This window comes from Anabrus simplex, chromosome 1 (genome assembly GCF_040414725.1).
Source record: "Anabrus simplex isolate iqAnaSimp1 chromosome 1, ASM4041472v1, whole genome shotgun sequence".
Taxonomy (NCBI): Eukaryota; Metazoa; Arthropoda; class Insecta; order Orthoptera; family Tettigoniidae; genus Anabrus; species Anabrus simplex.
In genome coordinates this window covers 347,421,827-347,443,126 of record NC_090265.1, presented here as the reverse complement: position 1 = coordinate 347,443,126, position 21,300 = coordinate 347,421,827, and the positions used below count along the sequence as shown (strand labels likewise).

Here is a 21,300-nt window from a genome sequence, read left to right as displayed (position 1 = left end):
AATTGTAAAGAAAAGAAAGAAAACCTGAATTCACCAGATTTGTTAATCCCTTAAACAGCTTACATCCAAACATTAAATCTACCGTGGAGACTGAATGTGGAGGATATTTGCCGTTCTTGTTTCAAGGATATTAAAAGAAAGTTCAGGTTATTCAGTTTACTGTAAACCCACCCATATTAACAGATACCTTCATAGGTCCTCTCACCATCATCTTACCCAAAATTTTACGCCCTGCTTAACACCCTTATCAGCCGAGCAAGGAAGGTTAGCGAGGAGGATAAATTAAATGTTGGCCTCAGTTCCTAACCAGAACATTCCTAACCAATGGCTATTCATTGAAACAGATTAACGAGGTTTTACAATCTAATGGAAAATTCTAAGAATTAGATATTTTTTACCAATAGAGCATGTCAAAAACAGATCAGATGCAAGGCTTTTCAGGCGTTTGCTCTATTAACCAGCGTTTCGTCTTAGGTCTGACACTAGACTCATCAGAGTGGGATGTGTCAGACCCTATCCACTGACGCTGGGGTGTATGCAGGTGAACTTATCAGAAGCCCATTATAAGAGGCACACTCTGATAACTGCATACGGGAGATAAATCTCCACAATGGAATTATTGCCCACCTAGCAATTCCAAATGGAAAATTCTAAGTTCCCATGGAGGGAATTAGATATTTTTCACCAATAGAGCATGTCAAAAACAGATCAGATGTAAGGCTTTTCAGGCGTTTGCTCTATTAACCAGCGTTTCGTCTTAGGTCTGACACTAGACTCATCAGAGTGTCAGACCTAAGACGAAACGCTGGTTAATAGAGCAAACACCTGAAAATACCTGATCTATTTTACAATCTAAGTCGAAAGACAGATTGTCACGTGATTCTCCTCCTGTGAGCTTGGCCTTCTTGCCATATATCCAGTTTGTCATGGATAGGATTACCAATATTCTCTGAAGGCACAATATCAAGTTTGAAGTTAGTAATATGGTATGTGATCAGCCTAAGTCATGCCAGATGCTGCGGTTATACATGAGATTAGAGTAAACATTATTAGTATAGAAGTTAATAGTTGTAGTAAGTTTTGGTATGGCTTTTTAAGGTAGAGTTTTAAATCTTTTAATTCTATGTAAGGTTTTGTTGATTATATAAAGCTTTGATATTTAAACTATAAACTAGGATTAAATACCCTGTTATTTTAAATGTAAAGGTTTTAGTGGTAATAGTTAAGTTCTTGAAACTCAAAGAATTTTGCAATGTTTTAGTCTGTTCAGAGGAATCTGCCCTGTATTCCATAGTACACATTATACTCGACTTAATTTTGTTTTCAGTTTGTATACCGTTGTCATAAGACTATTTTTTCTAGAATGGTAATTTTAGTACTTCAGAAATCACTTGGTTTAGTCTGTTTTCATATACGGCAGAAAGAATTTCATGAACTGTTTCTTTGAGAAATAGTACACGTAGTAAAATTTCATGATTTATTTTTTACAAGAGCATTATATTGGTCATTGTGCATACCAAGTTGTTTATCTAGTTGTAAAGCTATTCTTGTATTACCAAAGTTCACAAAGTCCATGCTACTGCAAATATGAGTCTTCAATTTATAATATTTTTGAAGTGCCGTGCGAAAAGAGTTCATATTTGAAAACCCTTCCTTTGACCGTACATTAGCTTCATTACTAAATAACATAGCAATATAGTTTAGACAGCGTAGAACTACCGGACAACCAATTCCATCTATCATATGTACTGTAGATGATATGATGCTGTTTTACCTTCTCATTGGCACACAATTGCAGTGCAGGTAGGCCGTGTCATATTCATAATTTAAGCTTTGTCACTGTGTGGACAAAGAGGGCTGCAAAGAACTTTTAACAAAATCTCTATTATACATTCATTGGCATTTAAATCCCCCACACTTATTTGTTCCATCATCTTCTCACAAAACCAAAGCTGGCACAGTTAAAAGTATAACTGTAAGTAAAATTATAAAATTCTTCAGCATATAGACACGCAAATCGCAAATACTATAACTTCTACAACATATTCACTCCTATGAGTGCGATAATGTATATTTTTGTAGGGTATTTGTTGCTTTAAACGCTTATAACTATGTAAGAAACCACTAGCTGTAGCGGCAACTGGCTCACTTTCAGTGCTGGGCCTGCATTGAACAAGTGTGGGTGTGGGGAGATGGGGAGAGGGGCATAAGGTTGCTGCTCTCTCGTCACGGTTTCTACAGCGTTGCCGCATTCACTATTCACCAATCATATTTCTTTCGATAAAGAAGAATGCGCATGAATGTCACAATTATTTGAATGCTCCGTTGAAACTGTAATAAAGTGTTATTTCCTTTTAATGTAATTTCTTTGGGCTACTGCTGGTAGCCCGTAGAATACGCCCCTGACAGAGAGATTCTTGAATTTCGATTTTTGTTGCTAAGTCTATATCAACACTGAACCACCAGAAAGTGGGTGAATAGAATTTAATGAAAATTGGTATATAAAGTCAGGTAGTGGTGGTAGTGGTGGTGGTGGTGGTGGTGTGGTGGTTATTGTTTTAAGAGGAAGTACAACTAGGCAACCATTCTCTTTGTAACACTAATTAGAGAGAAAAATGGAAAGGGTCCGACATTTCTAAAAATGAAGAAATTGGTCAAAGAAAGACAGGTGCCATGAAGGGTGTGAAAATGAAAGACTTCCTAGGCCTCAAAACCTAATACTGTCGGGGTCGGAAGGGAACAAGTTGACCAAGGGAGGTCAGATAGGATAGATGAAAGTGAGGAGCCTGGCAAAAATAAGTGGAAGCAATGCCAGGATTCAGCTATAGACCCCGTGGTTTCAACCCACGCTCCCTAGTTAAGAGCCCCTTGGGCCCTTTTAGTAGCCTATTATGACAGGCAGGGAATACCATGGGTGTTGTTGTACCACCCCCACCCACAGGGAGATGTAAAGTCAGGGAATAAGGCACTATAGTCTAGGCTATAAATAATTTATTCACACTGGATGAAATGGTAGTTTAGGGGAAGGCGCCTAAAATTTAATTTTTAAATACCGGCGCCTAACATTTAATTTTTAAATACCTATGTTTTTGGTCTTTATGGAAAAGTACTACATAACAAAGGTTATAGAGAATACAATTTTTGAACATTTATGTCTTATACAGTTTTACTGTACTGACTATGATAATAGAATTGATGAATTTAGACTTTTGTTGCTTAGTCCATATCAACGCCGAGCATTGCTAACATAGAAATAGTGTTCAATCGTTTCAACTGGTGATGGTTTTTGTCATGATTGTCTTAAGGTGTAAATCTGTGTGGTCATCGGTCCATATTGACAAGGAAAATTGTGAAGATTATAAAAATGAAAAAAGATAATCATAAAGGAATGATCACTTGAAGAACTAAGACAAGAAAGAAGAAAGGGCTCCCTTTACATTAGGTGCCCTAAGATCACACAGTCGGAAGAAAACTAATAATTTGAATACCTACAATTTGAAAATTTTTAAAAAACTCTGATCAGCAATAATATTATATTGATCATTGTTATGAGGTTGATTTGTCTCTTCTGCTATCACCCATCTCTGATAGATGGGAAGTAGCTGGGGAGTTAGACGACTTTGCACATGTTATATGACTGTCCCATCAATGACGGGTACTACAGTTAGTTATTTATATATCTAAGAAAACATAAAGGTTCAATAATACTGCCTTAGGGAATGCTTCTCTCAATAATTACAGGATCAGATAATGCTTCACCTACTCTAATTTTCTGAGTTAGCCACCCATTCGATCACACTTTTGTCTAGTCCAATAGCCCTCATTTTTTGACAGTAGTCTTCCATGAACTACTCAATCAAAAGCCTTGGATGGGTTAATTGTGATTCAGTCCATTTAGCCTCCTAAATGCAACATATCTTGCTGAAATCCTGAAAGTTGACCTTCACTGGAATAATCTTTCCTAACCTTGAACTGACTTCTATTAAACCAGTTGGTAATTTTGCAAACATGTCTAATACAATCAGAAAGAATGCCTTCCCAGAGTTTATATGCAACACATGTCAAAGTGACTGTTCTGTAATTATCTGCTTTGTGTTTATCACTTTTTCCTTGTACACTCTGGTTAGTTTAGCAACTCTCCATTCATTTGTTATAGCTCCTTAATGGAAACAGTAATCAAATACGTACTTCAGTTGGTGGTACTTTGGCAATCAAAAATGTAGGTAATTCAGATATGATCGGCGTCGGCGGCAGTTACTCGTTTCAGAGTTTACAGATTTCCTGGCTAGTAGCTCACTTCAATTCACAGCAATTTGTGTTTAAACTTCCGGTTTCTGTACAGGACAATTCTTGCGTAGAACATACATCCACACATCGCACAGCTAAGGGACAGGGGAGATCTTGGCTGGGTTTGGCGAAGTTTGCGATCCTGTTGCTTAATATCTTAATGTCTGCGGCGTTCTTGTTCAAAGTGTTGAACTGAGGCACAGACACTTTGCCGCCAAATTAGGCGGTTCTTGGCAAGTTTTTCCCACATTTTTGGGTTTATTTCTGCCATCTGTAAGGTTTGTTTCACTTGGTCTTTGAAATGTCTCAGACGGGCACCTCATGGTCTTGAATGGGAGCCAAGTTCAACACAGAGGATCTGGAACGGTAGTCTGGTGTCTTTCATATGGCGCACATGTCCTGCCCATCTGAGACTATGGCCAACGACCAATGCTTCTACACTCTTAGCACATGCTTTCTCCAAGAACTTAAACATTAGAGACATAGTTTTCCCATTTGATGTTCATGATGGAGCATAGTTTTTGCTAGTGAAAGCGCTCCAGCTTTTTAATGTCACGGCGATATAAGGTCCACATTTCGCAGCCATAGAGAAGTGTAGAGATGACTACAGCCTTGTACACCGTTAGTTTTGTGCGAATTGTAAGGTTTTTATTCCTGAAGGCTCTGTGTGATAGTTGGCCAAGGGCCACATGGGCAGCACGAAGCCTGTTTTCCACATCCTGTTCTGAAGTACAGCTCTTTGACAAGATACTCCCAAGGTGAGTAAAGTGGTCTACCAGGAATAAAGAATCTAAATTATTAATAAAACTTACGTGAAGATAGAATCCCCAGGGTAAATGAGGAGCATCGTTTCAAAACTTATTAAATGCAGTCGAGGTCAGAATATGTTTTGATGCGGTTTCCCGCCAATTAGGATATGCTCTTTAACGCTGTTGGGTTAGATCGGGTCATTTTGTATTCTTTCCCATAGGAATTCAGTGCTGAAAACCATGATTCGGAACAAATCGTATTATGTGCACCACGGCAAACGTTTCAAATCGTATTATGTGAATAAAAAGTTGTATCAAAACGTATTTTATTCAGCGAATTGGTTCAAAACGTATTAAGTGAAATTTTATAATTGGAATGACGCCTTCATGTATTGGGAAATGATTTCAATCATGACTGATTCGGGAACATAACCTCAATACCTAGATTTTGCCGTTTAGAATGTTGACATGTCTTATTTGGTTAGGAAGTAAAACTTTTTTTAACTTCCTGTAAAATTATAATCTGTGTACTTAATACGATTTGAAACGATGCTCCTCAAATATAAATGCACTTAAGCCTGGAGGAAAGTTGGCGTCATACTTGTGGATTTGCGACACGTGTCGAGGTCATTTTCTGAAGAAAGACCGCCAAATTAGATGTCAGAAATAAATTCATTACGCCTGTTGCAAGTATGGGAAAAATATAAAATTAACACCATAATGAATTATAAGTCTGTCTGAATTTATGGAATAAATTTCAAGAAAATTGGTCCAGTGGATGTGGAATTAGCAGATTGCAACACCGAGCTTCCTGGTGAGGATGGCGTCCTCTCAGAGGGTATAAAAGAAATCCCCTCCACCTACTTGATCATCCTCCTTACAGCCCGGACTTATTGCCCTGCGAATTCCATTTGTTCGGACTGCTTAAAAAAGCTCTAGGTGAGCAATGATTTGAAGATAATGAGAGTGTGGAAAACTCTAGATGAAGTCACTTACACGCTGTGAATAAGATTTAATTAACCAAGCTCGATAGCTGCAGTCGCTTAAGTGCGGCCAGTATCCAATATTCGGGAGATAATGGGTTCGAACTCCACTGTCGGCAGGCCAAAAAGGTCATATGCATCCTTGAAATGGTTGACTGACTGTTCCAGTTCCTCAGATGTAAGAGCCGGTGATGCTGTATCAGCAGCATACTGCATTTCAGTTACTGTAGTAACACTGGTATGTCTTCGCGAGTGAAATCTGGCCAAGTTGAAGAGGCCACCATCAAAGCAGTATTTAATCTCTACGCCAGGGTTACCTGTTGTTTCATAAAGCATGGCTGCCAGATACAAGGCAAACAGAGTTGGAGCAAGTACGCAACCCTGCTTCAATCCATGTGTGATTGGGAATGGTTTGGAGAAATTGCTTTGATGGAGAATCTGTCCAGTCATACCGTCATGAAGTGCTTGCACCAGGCTCACAAAATGCTCAGCACAGCCAAAGCGTCTCAGAACTACCCACATAGTAAGTCTTGGAATACTATCAAAGGCCTTTTCCAGGTCATAAAACACAAAATAGAGGTGCTTCTGTTGTTCTCTGCATTTCTCTTGCAATTGCCTTTCACAAAAGATCATGTCAACAGTACCTCTGGAGGCTTGGAAACCACATTGAGACTCTGGTAGAGTCCTCTCGAAGATGACTTGTAAGCGGCTAAGCAGGATCCTTGCGAGAAGTTTACCTACAATGGATAACAGAGAAATGCCACGATAGTTGTCACATATATTACGGTCACCTTTCTTGAAAATAGTGATGATATTGTCATTTTTGAGATCGCCGGGCATTTTCTGGGTTTCCCAAATTGAGAGGATGAGGATGGGGATGAAGAGCCTTGTTTTTAGGGGTAAGCCTCCACCTTGAATTAGTTCCAGAGGGATGTTGTCTGGCCCAGGTGCTTTCCTAGGTTTCAGCCTATCAAGTGCCACACAGAATTCCTGATAAGTTGGTGACATCCATTGTTGAAGGGGAAGTTAGATCTTAGATCCTAAAACACAGCTTTCTTCACACTGGATGATGGATCTTGAAGAAGGGATAGGTGGGCTTCCCATTTGGCACTGATAATGCTCAGAATTTCTTCATTGTTCTCGAAGCAGTCTTACCTCTTTCTTATCTCGTAGCCAATGATTTCTTCAGGTGACTCAACGATAGCCCTGTGGAGTGTTGACCATTCTTGCTCCACATCATTTCTGCATACAAGATTGCTTGTCAGTCAGTTCATGATCACATTTTGGAAGTCCGACGATGTCGTGGAGGAGGATGACATTTTGAATCGGTTGGTCTTGTCTTTTGCGGCAATATGCAACCCTCGCCTTGTTCAACAGCTTGCAGTAGTAAGCAGCATTGATTGTGCGTCGCTTATGCAAAAAATCAATCAGCAAAATGCCTCGCCTATCGAAAAAAAACAGTTGCAAGAACCTTGCCAGCTGACAGTCGAGTCTTGGCTTTCACTGGTGCTGCCTTTCCATTCCTCCGCCACTCCTTACTGGCTTGTTTGGATTTGGGAGTATAGTGGTGGACCCATGTTTAGTCGCAGGTGATTATCCAACTAAACAATGCATCACCTTCTTCTGCAAACCTAGCTGTAAGCCTTGACAGACCTCCAAACGTCTCAACTTCAGATTTTTGGATAAAAGGTGAGGGAACCATCTGAAACACACTTCACGGAACTGTAGGTTGTTTGTGATGATTGCTTGAGCTCCCACAACTGATTCTGACTTGTTCTGCAATTTCTGATACTGTCGCCCATCGATCGTTGTCACTTATGTCTTTAACCGCACAAATGTTTTCGTCTGTAATGCTGGTCCAAGGATGGCAATTGTGTTGCTGATTTTCCACACATTCTCGTCCTTCCTTGTACTTTTTATGCAAACACACGCGTCCTTGACAATGTTTGATCACCAAACTCTGCATTCAATCTCTGGCAAATTTCTGCCACTGTAACTCCTTCACGAGCAAGAAATTTTATAATTATGCATTGCGCATTGGAGGGGTGCACCTGTTGCTCCTACATTGTGAATGTTACTAACGAAACGGCGGGAAATATCTAACAGCACGCTCTCCCACTCCTGTTTATATTTGATCGACCTTCATAGTATGAGCTTCCCCTTGCTAGTGCTGTGTGGTAACTCACCTGGCATGAGGTCTCTTTAGCACTTTTATTATTAGTTTTCACACTTTTCATCAACATATCCTGACACTTCATTAAACCTTGAAGTTAATATTCTTCTTCTTACATTTGGAGAGGTTTATTTCTGTATGTCTGTAGAGTTTTTCTTGCAATCAAGAATTGTTAAATACTTTGTTACATAGCACACACAGGACATCTAGAGCAATTTCACTGCCTGTATAAGTTTTGTTTTGTTTTCTGATCAATTACCTGTGCAGCATTGGGGTAGGATACATGACACAGTGATCGACTGGTTCCTGAATTTGTAAAATTATCATTTTTATTAGTGACAATACACTGAGACAGCACTGTACGTGAAAATTAAAATTATTTTAAATATTATTATGTACAGAACTAAAGGCACCAGTCTGCATGGCTCAGATGGTTGAACAATGGCCTTCTGACCCCAACTGGGCAGTTTCAATCCTGGCCAGCCCAGTGGTATTTGAAGGTGCTCAGATATGTCACCCTCATGTCAGTAGATTTACTGGCACATAAAAGAACTCCTGCAGGACACCAGCACCTTGGCTTCTCCGAAAACCTTCAGGGATGTATTATTGGAATTAAACCCACATTGTATATTTTAAAAATTTATTGGGAGCTTGAATGTTTTTATCATTTGCAATTAATCAAATTAAATTGTGATTTCCTTCTGGGTATTTATTTATATAAAAGCCTAAGGTATTTATACAAGTGAAGGTACATACTTCCTTTGGTACATTGTCACTGCATTGTCCTACAAAGCAGGCTTGCACAGGTATCTCAAAGGCACACTAGCTGCCAGCATCTTGGAAAGGTGTGGCAGTCAAACAGAGGAGCCCACTGCCACACTGTGGTGAAACACTGATAATTTCATTATTGAAAATGCCTGTAGAGCTTGAATTTTTTAAAAGGCTCATTATTCACACAGTTTAATATAAACGTCCAGAATGATTATACTAAATGAATATGAACAACTAAGTTCTGAATCAAAGTAGCAGAAGTAGAATGAGCGTACAACAGTGGAGGAAGTAATGAACATGTTGCAAACCTAAGAGAAGATATTTATTGTTGACTAGAAATCATTGTCAACCAAATTTAAGCCTCCAGACATGCAAAAACTTCCATCGGTAGTCTCAGGAGAAAAGAACTGCAACATTCACACACACCAAGCAGATATAACCAACTGTTTAATGTTACAGTCAGTCAATTGCCACCATCAACCCTCACAAGACATGACTTTCAATAGAGTTACTGACCTATTCCAAAGTAATGAAAGTGTTGTTGCGACAGGCTTCGGCAGCTGGCGCAATTCCTATCCTCACCGCTAGATGGGGGTTTCATTCCATTCCTGACCCGGTTGAATGACTGGAAACAGGGTGTAGATTTGTTGTTGTTTTAAAACAGCTTGAAGGCCAGCTCATAGAAGGGTGAGATCTGGTCATTACAACGGAGAGATCTGATCATCTGCTCTTGTCAGTATAGTAACTTTCTCCAGTATAGTCATGTATAATGTTGTACAGTTGTGTCCAGGAGAATTCTAGTATTAATTTTTATTGTATGTCCAACCGAACCTGGATTAGACCATTCATTTCAACTCTAGAGCATGAAACTTCAGAGGCATTGATCTAAAAGGTAGTGGTTAAATTTAGGGTTATGGTTTGCAAAGTGTTTCTGTTCAGAATCAGGACTACATGTGAGGTGCAGAAAAATACTGCATAATGAAGAGTAATAAAGATTTGTATTTCCTTTTCTTTAATTTCAGGTTTCTCTACAGGGTCGGATATGAAGTGAAATGAATCTTCATAGTAAGTTTCTATAACCGGATTCCCTTCCTGATGTTAGTCTCATCAGAGGAGTTAATGTGATGAAATGAATAAATGTTATGATTATATGATAGTAGGAAGGGAGGGGGCCAGCACATAGCCTACTCTTGTCGAATAGCACCAAAGGGGTTGCTCAAGGCTTAACGTCTCCATCCGACGGACAAATCACCATCAACAGTGTGATATGCCCTCACTCCATTTGAACAATGCAGAGGGGTTTGGTTTTGAATCCAGGCTTTTGACATGCAATCTAGTATTAACGTTAAAAATTAAATAATTGAAAAAGAGGTTCAACCTATTCAATACATAGGAAAGAAATGTAGTGATTACATTCTTATTTAATAGTAACTATAAATGGGACCGGTTTCGACCCTAGTCCAGGTCATCGTCAGCCGTAAAAACATGTAAAACAATGCATATGAAACAGAAAAAGAAAAAGATTAAGTGAACTCTGGATCAGTATAAGATGAAAACAAATTAACGATGGGGGTAGAAATTGTGAGTCACTTAAAAGAAAACGGTACGTAATATTAAGAATGGTAGTATGGCACACGCAATGATAGGCGAAGTCTCACAATGTTTATGAATATTGGAGAACGGTCAAATGGGTCAGTTTCCACACTCTGTCAGGCACAAAGTCACAACACTATCAAATAATATATGAAGATCATAAATAACTTGAAGTCGCAGACGAATAGATTTGTAGAAGCAAACCGCCAGCTCCTGGTGATCAGCGCGGCACATTCAAGGTCATGCGCTGCGGTCTCGAACGCCAAAGTACGTACTGTTTTCTTTTAAGTGACTCACAATTTCTACCCCCATCGTTAATTTATGTTTTCATCTTATACTGATCCAGAGTTCACTTAATCTTTTTCTTTTTCTGTTTTATATGCATTGTTTTACATGTTTTTACGGCTGACGATGACCTAGACTAGGGTCGAAACCGGTCCCATTTATAGTTACTATTAAATAAGAATGTAATCACTACATTTCTTTCCTATGTATTGAATAGGTTGAACCTCTTTTTCAATTATTTAATTTTTAACGTTAATACTTTCAATAAGGAACAATGAAATTTTTATCTTTAAATGCAATCTAGTAGTTAAAAATTGTATACCACCACCTCTCCTACCCTGCCACCAACATTCTGATGGTGAAATGTTTTTCAACTAACAGGACTCAAACCGGCTAACCATGGTGTCAAACCTTACAGACTTTATGCCTTAACAGCCATGGCAACCAGGCGAGCAATTCTAGTATTAATATATCATTTATTTGAATAATCTTGTGTGTAACCAACCCATGGATCCCTTGATAACTTTTGACGGGTCTCTGGAAATCGAAGGGATTTGGGGAAGACACTTTGGGAATGACTGGATTTGACTATTCATTTCAACTCTAGAGCATGAAACTTTAAAGGTATTGATCTAAAAGGTAGTGGTTAAATTTAGGGTTATGGTTTACAAAGTGTTTCTGTTCAGAATCAAGACTACATGTGAGGTGCAGAAAAGTACAACATAATGAAGAGTAATAAACATTTGTATTTCCTTTTCTTTAATTTCAGGTTTCGGGATTGTGTGGCTTGGGTGAAGCAGAAATACTTTCAGTCTTCGGCGCATCGAGCAGAGTTTTTTCCTGTTGAGTGGCGTTCCTCCCTCAAACTAGATGGAGGTCAGTTTAGCAGATGGTATAGTTTCATTGTTGACTGAAATGTTGCGTAGAAACTCTCCTACCTCTCTCGTGATTTACTATAAATGATTTATGACAGATGCAATAATTCTAACTAAAATATTGCAAAATAATAAATCTTGTTTCATTTTTCAGACATAGTAGAAGCAATTACCCCTCATAAGTTGCTGGGCTTGCGTCATCTCCTCAATTCCAGTGCCATGGATATTATGTACTATACAAGCCCCCTCTATGGTTGCGAGGTAAAAGAGAAAACTTTCCTTTTTGATAGTTTTTAATAATCTGTTGATACAAGTTGACATCCATTTGTCATATAGGCGTTGTTGAATTAAGTTATTGTATTTTGTATTTATAAAAGAGATTTTTGTATGTAATATTGTTGCTTCTTTACCTTGCATGCCTTATCTTCTTTCACTCTCCTGTACACATCCTATACCATATGTAAGAGTGTGGAGGATGTCCATTCATCTCAGAGCTTGCCAGAGCTGTCATCTTCAACTCTTCTAAGACTACTCATCATCATCATCATCATTTCCCTTTATCCAGCTGTAGCCGGGTAGGGGCAAATATGGTTCCTCTCCACTTTCTTCAGTCTTTCCACCACTCCTCCTCCAACACTGTCTCCCAGTCCAGGTTTCTTTCTATAATGCTGTGTTGGATGACATCCTTCCATCTCAATCGTGGTCGTCCACGGCCTCTCCTTCCTTGGATTTGCATTTCCATCACCCTTTTTGGCATTCTTTCGTCGCTCATTCGCTTTATGTGCCCAAACCATCTTAGTCGGCTCTTCTCTATTCTATCATTCATTTTTTCCACTCCAATTTCTTCCCGAATTTTCTCATTCCTTATTTTGTCTCGTCTACTCTTCTGTATCATACTCCTCAAGAATTTCATTTCGACTGCCTGTATTCGACTCTCATCCTTCTTTGTCATTGTCCAAGTTTCTGCTCCGTAAGTTGTTATGGGTACGTAATACATCTTGTACATAGTATCCTTTGCTTCCATTGGCACATCTTTGTCCCATAACATATTTCTTACACTATGATAGAAACAACTTCCAGCTTGAATCCTTTTACTAATCTCAGCATCCAGTCGAGCATTCTCCATTAATTCACTCCCCAGGTATTTAAACGTTTCCACTACTTCCAGGGGCTTGTCTGCAAGTCTAATCTGACCTTTCCCTTCTTTCTCCCCTCTAGTCATAACAAGAGTTTTACTCTTTTCTACACTTATTTTCAATCCACATTCTTCAATCTTCCCATTCACCACATTCAACTGTTCTTGAACCTTCCTGTCGTCTTCTCCCCAAATCACAATATCATCTGCAAATAACATCATGTTCATTTCTCTTCCTCCATATGCTGCTTTTGCTGTTCTCATGATGTCATCCATTACTATTGTAAACAGGATTGGTGATAGAAAACTTCCCTGTCTCAGCCCACTAGTTATTTTGAACCAACTTGTCCTGCCAACTTGTGTTTGCACGCAACTGCAACATTCCTTATACAATGCCATGATCATTTTTATTAATCCCTGTCCAATTCCTTTTTGCACCAGACTGTCCCAAACTTTCGTCCTAGGGACACTGTCATATGCCTTTTCAATATCAATGAATGTCATCACCATATCATTCCCGTACTCCCAATGCTTTTCCATTAGTTGTCTCATAATGAAAATGGGCTCTATTGTTGACCTTCCACTTCTTGAAACCAAACTGATTTTCCTGTATCTGCTTCTCAACCCTCAACCTTATTCTACTTTCCAGTATCCTTTCCATTATCTTAGCAACATGGGATATTAGAGTAATTCCCCTGTAGTTCTTCAAAACTTTCTTATCACCTTTTTTGAAAATTGGAATGATTATTCCTTTTTGCCAATCCTCAAGGACCTCCTTATTCTCCCAGACATTCCTGAGAACCCGATATGTCCACTGCAGGCCTACAGCTCCAGCTGCCTTTATCATCTCCACTGAAATTTCATCTATTCCAGCAGTTTTTCCATTCTTCATCTTTCTTACTGCCATTTCAATTTCATTCATTGTAATTTCTTTATCCATTTCTTCATCAACTAATTGCCTTTCTTGGTCGTCCATTGAATGACTGTCATCCGTTCTTGTGTTCAGCAGCTTCTGAAAATACTCTCTCCATCTACTGTATTTCTTATTTCTTCTGGCTTTGTTAAAATTATGCCACCTTCATCCTTCACAAATCTGGTGTTTACTTGATCTCTCTTTTTGTTTCTTAAGATACCATACAGTAATTTCTTGCTGCCCTGCATATCATCTCTCAATTTCTGTGTGAATAAGGCCCAGCTTTTCCTCTTTTCTTCCTCCACTACTTTCTTGGCCAAATTCTTTGCGTCCACATATTTTCTTCTACTTTCTTCAGTCTTAGATGTTTTCCATGCTTTCCATGCCATTTTCTTTTCCTTCACTTTAATCTTTACCCTATCATTCCACCAGTGTGTTTCTTTGTTCTTCACATTTCCTGATGTTCTACCACACACCTTTTCTGCACATCCAACCAGTGCTTCCTTAAATCTTTTCCATTCCTCTTCAACATTCCCCATCTCTGTCCTGGGTACCAAGGGAATTATTTCCCTTTGAAATTCTTCTTGTATGCTTTTCTCCTTCAACTTGCATACTTTAATTCTTTTCTCTCTTCTTAATTGGGGTTTTTCAATCTTTCCAACTTTCAATTTTCCTATCACAACTCTATGATCTCCACCAAAGGCTTCTTCAGGCATGGCTGTTACATCTACAAGGTTCTTCCAGTGTTCTTTCTCTATGATTATATAATCAATCATGGTCTTTGTTCGTCTGTCTCCCCAGCCATACCTTGTAATCTTCTGACTGTTCTTCTTCCTAAACCAGGTGTTTCCAACAATCATTTCATTCCTCATGCAAAAATCCACCAACAACTCGCCTTCTGGATTTACATTTCCATATCCAAAGGGCCCTACAACATCTTCCTTTCCTTGTCTTTCCATTCCAACTTGTGCATTTAGATCTCCCATCAATAGTACTTCCTTATCTTCTATCTGTCTCTCCACTTCCTCTAAGAAGTCCTCTAGATGTTCATCTATGCAACCAGTTTGTGGGGCATACAACTGAAATAGATCTTTCACGCCATTTTCAAACTGGAGTCTCATCATCATCATCCTATCGCTGACGTACTTTGTATATTCCAGATATTCTTGGATCTCTCTTCTAAGTATGATGGCCACTCCATTTTTTGCTTCAGGTCCTCCGCTGTAATACAGCCTGTATCCTTCTCTCAGAGGGATCTCCCCTGTACCCCTCTTTTTGGTCTCGCACAGTCCAAGTATGGCTATACCTTTTTCTATCATGAAGTCAACCAGTTCTTCTGTCTTTCCCGTCAGTGTCAGTACATTAACTGTTGCAATTTTGATGTAGTTTGGTGCTGGTTGCCCATTTTTCACAGTTCCCCCAGCACCTGAAGAGCTGCGCGTCACTTTTAGCAGGGGACGCCCTAACATTTTCCGAGGCACCATATCTGCTTTGTCCATATAGGCTATTGTTACGATGGGCTCGCCACCCCCAAAGGCATTTTATACCTACTGCCAGGTTCAAAATTAGGCCGCCCCTAACATGGAGACAGACGCCTTTCGTAGCCGCTCCTCTGGAGTACAGACGCTACGGGTATGCCCCTTCCGCCATCTCCGCCGTACCGAAGTCCACCTTCTCCGCCGTAGATGCCGTTGAGGTCTTCACTCGTAACCCTGAGCTGGGACCCATACCAGATGTTACACACCAGGTCAGTGTGCTCTGGGACTCACATAGGCAGGGGCGCCACTCCCTGGGTAGGGCTGCCTCCGAAGAGGGTCCCTACCTCCTACCAGATCTAAGACTACTGTCTGGTCAAAAATATCCAGACGTCTACTCAAAAGTGTCCTCTTAAGTGTATCGTGAATGTACTGCCCAGCAGCAGACACTAATATGGCATAGGCCCAGGCCCAACATATGGCTTTTGTTACAGCTCGAACTCTGGAGGGAGGCTGTCTACCAGATATCACAACATCTCCAGGAATGGCAGACATTCTTCATGCAGCACTGTAGCAAGCATAGTTCATGGTGTGGGTCATTGAGGTCTGGAGTGAAGGTCACCATTCCAATTCATCCCAGAGGTGTTTAATAGGCTTGAGGTCAAGGCTCTGGGATGGCCAGTTCATTTCTGGAAACTTATTGTCCATAAACTACTCATGGCAGGGAGCATTATCATGTTGAAACATATATCCATAATTTCCAAACTGACGTTCTACTGTAGACAATGCACAGATGGCCAAAATGACCTTATACTGTATTCTTCCACCTTTAAAATGCTCTATAGTATTACAAGAGGACCAAGCCCTTTCCATGAAAAGCACCCCCACACTGTGCACCCCCACTCTGACAAATTTTATGCTCTGTAGTGTTACAAGAGGACCAAGCCCTTTCCATGAAAAACACCCACTCACTGTCACCCCATCTCTTCCAAATTTCACTGTTGGCACTGCGCAGGCTGGCGTGTATCATTCACCTGGCATTTTCTGAACCCAAACCCTCCCATCCGACTGCCACATCATACATGGATTCATCCTTACTACCAGCTCACTTTCAACCATTCTCTCCACTTCCCCTCTGTCTGACCTCCTGAAAGAATACTCCTTGGTGGTCAATCTTTTATTCGTTATCTTCTTTAATTTTTTTTTTTTTTTGATAGCACTCAGTCCACATGTTCAGGACTTCCTTTTTTTCCTGATTTGATGTTTCCTCTGGTTGTACTATATTCCTTACCCTCCTGTCATTTTCCTTTGAAGTTTTTGACTGCTGTAACTTACTAATCATGGCCGTCTTAGCAGCATTAAAGGCCCTCAGGCAAAGCAGTGCATTGTGCCCTATCTACAAAACTACGTAAAGGAATAAAATGTAAATTATCATTAAAATAAATTTATACCCGCTTGTCATATTTTCCTTTGAAGTTTTTGACTGCTATAACTTATAATCAGGGCTGTCTTAACAGCATTAAAAGCCCCCAAGCAAAGCAGTGCATTGCGCCCTATATACACAACCACATAGAGAAATAAAATGTAAATTATTGTTAAATTAAATTTATATTGGTACCACCAACAAAATCAGTGTTTTGACATTTAATACATATGCTGAACAGAAAATATTGATCAATATAAACGTTTGGACAATAGGACACAAGTCTTAAATTTGAAAAATAAAGTTAACATAAAATTCTGAAATTACCATAAATTATTTATTATTGATCAAGTGTTTGACTCAAACATTTGCAAAATTTCTTTTAGGGAATTCCTTTACATTTAACTTGAAATCTATGGTCTTCAGGATATCTATACACATGAGTGAAAGACAATTCAAATGTCATTGCCCCAAAGTGCTGAAAAACTGATTTTTTAAAGGCTTCAGTCTTGAAAATGAATGTTTTTCTGCACAGTTGGTTGCTACCATGAACACTTCATCATTTGGAAACATAGACAACTTATTTAAACTTAAGACATAGATTATCACAACCACTAAATGACATAATACATAATTTCGAGGATGTTAGGTCATGTATGAGGCGTGTTTTTTAAGTAAGGGCTGTTTGAAAATAATTACACAGCGAAAAATGATTTTCAAACACTACATTTATTTGCAGACTCTACATACTTTACTCCATTTTTCAACATAGCTGCCAAGTTTGTTTAAGGGGGGATGATGGTGATTTAATGCAAAAAAAATGTTTTTAATTAATAGGCCTATATTAATTTACCACTTATTGGCAATAGGTTACCAAGTTTTTATGACTCTGTGACCATTATTTTCGTCACAATAAAATAAAACATCAGCTCCTGCACAGCTGAATTTCGCCTTAACTTGCTTATCGTTGAACTTCCTTTCAATCCAGAGCTTTCGTACTTCAGTATTGTTTTATCATTGACATGCGTATGCTCCATTATTGCAATGTCTTTGTTGAAGTAATAGGAGTCATCCACAGATGGCAATACTGGCAGTTATTCTACGAATAAACAATGTAAACAAGTTTTGGAGGTTAGTTTGGCCTTTCTGAAAGTAGCACTTCATGTGAAAACATTTTTGCTGTTTATACAGGGTGAATGTGAGAGTTTTCAGCAAATTGTGCATATATTATCCACAATTATACCTCGTTTACATAGGAAGAAACTCAAGTTTGCCGGGAATTGATTTACTAAAGGAAATACAACCCAAGATACATCTGGAGGTTCTCTTGACGAGAGTGCTTCTAGGAACAAGATATTTTCTTATTTGCTGTCCCAATCTGATCAGTGATCACTCATATGAAAAAGATACTTCTGGTTTTAGATTGATAGATATTAGCATTTTATGCTCCAAAATTAACTCATTTTTACAATGTAGTGAGTGTTTAGGCAGTAGATTGAGGTAAATGATAAAAAGAAAGAAGGGGCAAAAACTAAAAGATGGAAAGGTTGTGGGTAGGAAAGGTAGGCTTTCAGGCAAGGAAATAGACCCTCTGCAAGTTTATTATGGAAAAGCAACCAGAGAAAGCTCAACAAGTGTAGATTCTATTAAAAGAGCAATTTGGGCCTTATATTTCCATAAGCTATCCACCAATGAGCATCCACAATATATGTTGTGCTCCAAAGGCAGTGTCACGTGGTGCAGATATTGGAAAGCTAAGGAGGCTGGTGAGACATATGACCACAACAATAGCTTACCTTCTGCAGTTTTAAATGAAATACAGCCTGTCTACAGAGATCTTTCACATCCAAATCTTTTAGAAAAATGCTTGCATGGAGGTACACAGAACTGCAATTAAAGTTTGAACAATCAAATTTGGCTGCAATGCCCCAAAACTACATTTTGTTGTGCTAAAACTGTTCAGATAGCAACATATGATGCTCTTCTATATTATGACGGCAATGAAGGAAAAGTGAAGGTGTTAGACGTTTTAGGGATCAATACAGGGATGCAGACATTAAAAACATTGAGAGTCTGGACAAGGAGCTGGTTGATTGGGCTGATGCAGCATTGACAAAAGCATCCAAAGTTGACAGGCAGTTGACAAAATCACAGAAGAGAGGAAGAGAATATGAGGAAGACCATGATTATGGCAAACAAAGGTTTTAAACATCCATAAAATATTTATTTTTCAATGAAAAGTTTCAAAATTTATTAAAGGAAACTTTAAACCTGTTTTTCTACAAATGTATGTTTTTAGTTTTTAGGAACATGTAACTCCATGATGGTGAAAGATAGAACTTCGAAATTTTCTCAGCATGTGTGTATAGGTGACCTGCTTAAAATGGACTACAATAAAGTAAATCGGTTGTGTATGACAAGTGATATGTAACAAATACACATGAAAAATTGACATTTAAAAACAGTCCGTACCAAAAAAAACATAAAACTTTAATTATTGGAACAGTAATATTCGTTTTAGTCCAAGTTGTAAACTGAACCATTAAGACTGTTTTAGCCAAGTTTCATGAGAGTGTGTCAATTGGTTGAGAAATAGTGTTGCTTAATTGTTTATTGTTACTATATTGTTATTAACAATTGATATTCTTAAAATTCATTGCATAACTTATTTTTCTGTCAAAAACTGTAGACTGACTTTCTTCTAATAGCTGTGCCAGGTCACAATTAAATATGTTAATATTAAGCATTGGTTTTTAACTAAATTACATACTACAGTATTTTTACCATCATCTCCCCTTAAACACTTATCATACCTGTTCCGAGGTATCTGTGGAACAGCAGATGTGAAAGAAGGTGCGGGCTGGAATGGGTCTAACTACAAGTCCAAAAGATGAATTAAAAATTTAAATAAAGGTTATATTTTCAATAGACAACAAAATTTAACAAATTTTTACATAGAATTTGAAAACTTAATGAGTACAACAAGTCAACAGCTATCCAATAATCAGGTACAAGACCAGAAAAGCAAGGATTTAGAGACAAATTAATGATCTGGGCTTCAAGCCCCACCTTTTACAATCTCTGAGCTCTCAACTCACAACCACAAATTACCAAAGGGCAGAAAACCCCTCATTACATGGAGCACTTGCTCCCACATAGTAATGTAAAGCCTCCTAGAGGCACCTTTCCAAAACACCATAAAGAGCTGACCGCTCTCAATCTTTCAAGCCTATTAAAGGCCACAACAACTTTCACATTGCCTGCCTCTCAAGGCACACTTACAAATGAACAGGGGTACCTTGTACCCATTCTACTGGACCTTCAATGAAAAAAAGGTTAATCTACACGGCCCAAAATACAAAAGGAATGGAGGCGAGAACTTGCACTCCTACATGAAACTAGTTAAAACCTAAGTGGCACTAGGCCAATTCAACAGGGGCTATTCCCACACTAGGGAGGTGACTCGTATAAGGAAATTTTAATACATTAGGAAAGAGAAGAAAATCGCTTATGAAAACGTAGTCACCTCAGATAAAAATGCAGGGGAGCTCGAGAGGGTAAAGCACTCTCTATCCCCGATTTACAGTTAAAGTAACATGAAAATTTTACATCGAAATAGTATAGGTTACATCAAAAACGGTTTCGGACCTTCCCCGAGTATTAAACTGCTGAGCTAGCAAGAAATTAAAGATGTTAAACGGCCATTACCGTTTTGAAGGGCTGCTGACTGATTAAAGAGGCGCTTCCCGCCTCCTGCTATTCTTCCATACACTAAGCTAGATGTTGTACAAGTGGCCGAGAGACCAGAAAATCAGCAGCTTTTATACCCTCATGGAAGATTCGAGACCTTTCATGAATAATGAAGACACACCCACATGCGTTTATTGGTCGGGTAAAAGTTACAAGTCAAAAATGAAGAAGAAACCTGTGATTGGAGGGAAATTAATTACAGAAATTGCTGATTGGGTAAATTCAAAACAGGCGGAAAGAAAGGATTATAATTGCCAACCCACCAACGAAAGAACGAAATTTCGTAAAGACAACAACTTATGAATACAAAATATCTTCAAGAAAAGTTCCTTCACTTCGCACCAGGGTGCATGATCATAGTTTTTGGTAGAGATATCTGTGAGAGAATGTCCACACTTCTTGATAATTAGTAAACAAAAACAATTCGAAATTAACACAGTGACATGTTCAGATAAACGGTTGAATTAATTCAGTTTTAAAGTTCAGAGTTTCAGCTGTAGAGGAATACTTTAAGGCGGAAAATTCAAATGTGTGGCGTATAGGTGTACCAACCGGTACAATACCTTACAACTGAGTTTTGAATACCCTCTTCATTGAAACTTGCCACCTGCTCCAATAACCAAGAGTTCACAGCCGTTGTTTTCTTCAGAACCACCTGTTGAATACCACAGAGTAAGAGAACAAGATTTATTCTTCCCACAAATAACACATGTTTTGCAGTTTCTTTTTAACAACACTAAAAATACACCTTATGATCTATGTGCCTCAAGATGGACTATTTTCTTGTGTATCAAAACTTAACAACTGACCTCAGATTTTATAGAATTTTATTTTATGTTCAGACGGACCATACTCCCTTTATCTTGTACCACAATTTTAACTTGTTAC

At 38.7% G+C, this 21,300-nt stretch overlaps 1 protein-coding gene across 1 annotated transcript in view; it reads left to right on the top strand.

The window, feature by feature from the left end:
• Positions 1–21,300, top strand: part of LOC136856779 (phospholipase DDHD1) — a 252,026-nt gene that overhangs the window by 133,214 nt on the left and 97,512 nt on the right. Inside the window, exons 5-6 of the mRNA XM_067134884.2 lie at positions 11,611–11,717; positions 11,871–11,977. Coding sequence (XP_066990985.1) covers positions 11,611–11,717; positions 11,871–11,977 — 214 coding nt within the window. The remainder of the gene's footprint in view (positions 1–11,610; positions 11,718–11,870; positions 11,978–21,300) is intronic.